Source organism: Austrofundulus limnaeus, unplaced genomic scaffold (assembly GCF_001266775.1).
Source record: "Austrofundulus limnaeus strain Quisiro unplaced genomic scaffold, Austrofundulus_limnaeus-1.0 Scaffold512, whole genome shotgun sequence".
Taxonomy (NCBI): Eukaryota; Metazoa; Chordata; class Actinopteri; order Cyprinodontiformes; family Rivulidae; genus Austrofundulus; species Austrofundulus limnaeus.
In genome coordinates this window covers 103,594-105,253 of record NW_013952914.1, presented here as the reverse complement: position 1 = coordinate 105,253, position 1,660 = coordinate 103,594, and the positions used below count along the sequence as shown (strand labels likewise).

Below are 1,660 nucleotides of genomic sequence, written 5' to 3'. Positions count from 1 at the left end.
GTCAGAGTTTGTTCTCTGCAGCCTGAAGGAGTTTCTCCTCTCAGCTCAGATTTCTGCCACAAGAGATTCTCTGAAAACCAAAATAAATGTTTATTATTTTTATTTTATTTTTATTGTTTTTATTTAGAGTCAAATCTGATTCAGAGTCGATTTAAACTTTTGTTCTGTCAAATTATTTGTCTTCAGTTCTCTTTGTTTTCGTTTTTGTGAAATGTTTTTGTTTTGATAGTGGACCACAGTGAGGTCCGGTCCTCAGACAGAACCACAAGAACTTTCAGCCATCAAAAACCACAGGGACCAGAACCCAGAGTCCAGAGTTCTGATCAGACATGTCACTGATAAGGTTCTGGATCAGGGTTCTGTTGTGGTTCAACCTGCTGCCTTCAGGAACCAGATTTTTGCAGGACATTTGAGTTTTATCATTAAGATGCCATAGACAGGGCAGGTTCTGGACCTGGACAGGTTCTGGACCTGGACAGGTTCTGGACCTGGACAGGTTCTGGACCTGAATCTGTTTGAGGTTTAAACTCAGAATAAAAAGCAGAACTTTGTCAAAGTTTCAGAACTTCTTCTTCTTGTTTTTTTGTTTTGATGATAAATGATGAATTGAAGAAACCGAACCCGGACTTTGGGGTCCAGATGAGTCCAGGTTTACCTGTCTGAAGAACATAAAGGTCCGTACAGAACTCTCCTCCGGCTCCAAAACCTCCAAACATGAAGATCTGGTTCCCGGCCAGAGCGAAACTCTGACCCTGCAGGGCCGGGGGAGTGGGTCCGCTGGTTTTAACCGGAGTCCAGTTCAGGGACACTGAAACAGAGCAGAGAGTCAGAACCCAGACCCCAGTCTGGGATCTGGATCATGTGGTCCTGACCGGTGTTGAAGACCATGAGGTCGTCAGTGGRTGTCCCGTTCACTTCTCCTCCGTATACGTAGATGTTGTCTCCAACGGCGGCGGAGCTGGGTCTGAGGGTCCGGAGGGCCACGCCGCTGGTCTGTAAGGACTCCCAGGTCAGGGACACTGTTAGAGACATGGGACACGTCACAGACCTGGTACCGGGACCGAGGACCGGTTCTCCTGGTCCTGAAACTCACCAACATCGAAGCTGAAGACTCCTGGGAGACACTCAGAGGCGTCTGGACTGGAAGATCCTCCAAACAGGTACAACCTGCCTTTGACGACACTGAGGGGGGAAACCAGGTCAGAACCAAAACCTCTGGGGTCTCTGTCTACAGGAAGACCTGACTGAGGTCAAAGGTCAGAGTTAAAAACAGAAACAAGGACGAAGTGCAGAGAATGAGCTTCAAAACCTCTGGAGAGCTCTAGATCCAGACCAGAGCCCTTTAACAGGACTACAGGAAGGTCTGGACCTGGAAGACTGGATCAAGACTTCTGCACAGTCCTGACCCTCTGAGTGTGTTGGGTTGTTTACCACAGAGTGTGTCCAGCCCTGGCAGGAGGAACTTCTCCGGTCTGAGGGATCTGCTCCCAGCTCAGGTCATCGGCTGCAACTATCAGCAGAACAACATGCTAACAGCTAACAGCTAACAGGCTAAAAAACAGCTAAAACTGTCTGAAAACAGCCGAACGTGCTCTCTGTTTCACCTGTTAGCATGTGGAAGTCACTGAAGTAAACAGGGCGGTCCTGAAGAGAGAAAAAC

The 1,660-nt window shown here is 48.2% G+C and overlaps 1 protein-coding gene across 1 annotated transcript in view; it reads right to left on the bottom strand.

The window, feature by feature from the left end:
• Nucleotides 1–1,660, bottom strand: part of LOC106530360 (rab9 effector protein with kelch motifs) — a gene marked incomplete at its 3' end in the record, with an annotated part of 9,781 nt that continues 8,121 nt past the window's right edge. The window contains 6 exon segments of the mRNA XM_014025956.1: nt 1–70; nt 656–808; nt 873–1,019; nt 1,094–1,182; nt 1,432–1,510; nt 1,605–1,644. Of these exon segments, the coding sequence (XP_013881410.1) occupies nt 1–70; nt 656–808; nt 873–1,019; nt 1,094–1,182; nt 1,432–1,510; nt 1,605–1,644 (578 nt within the window).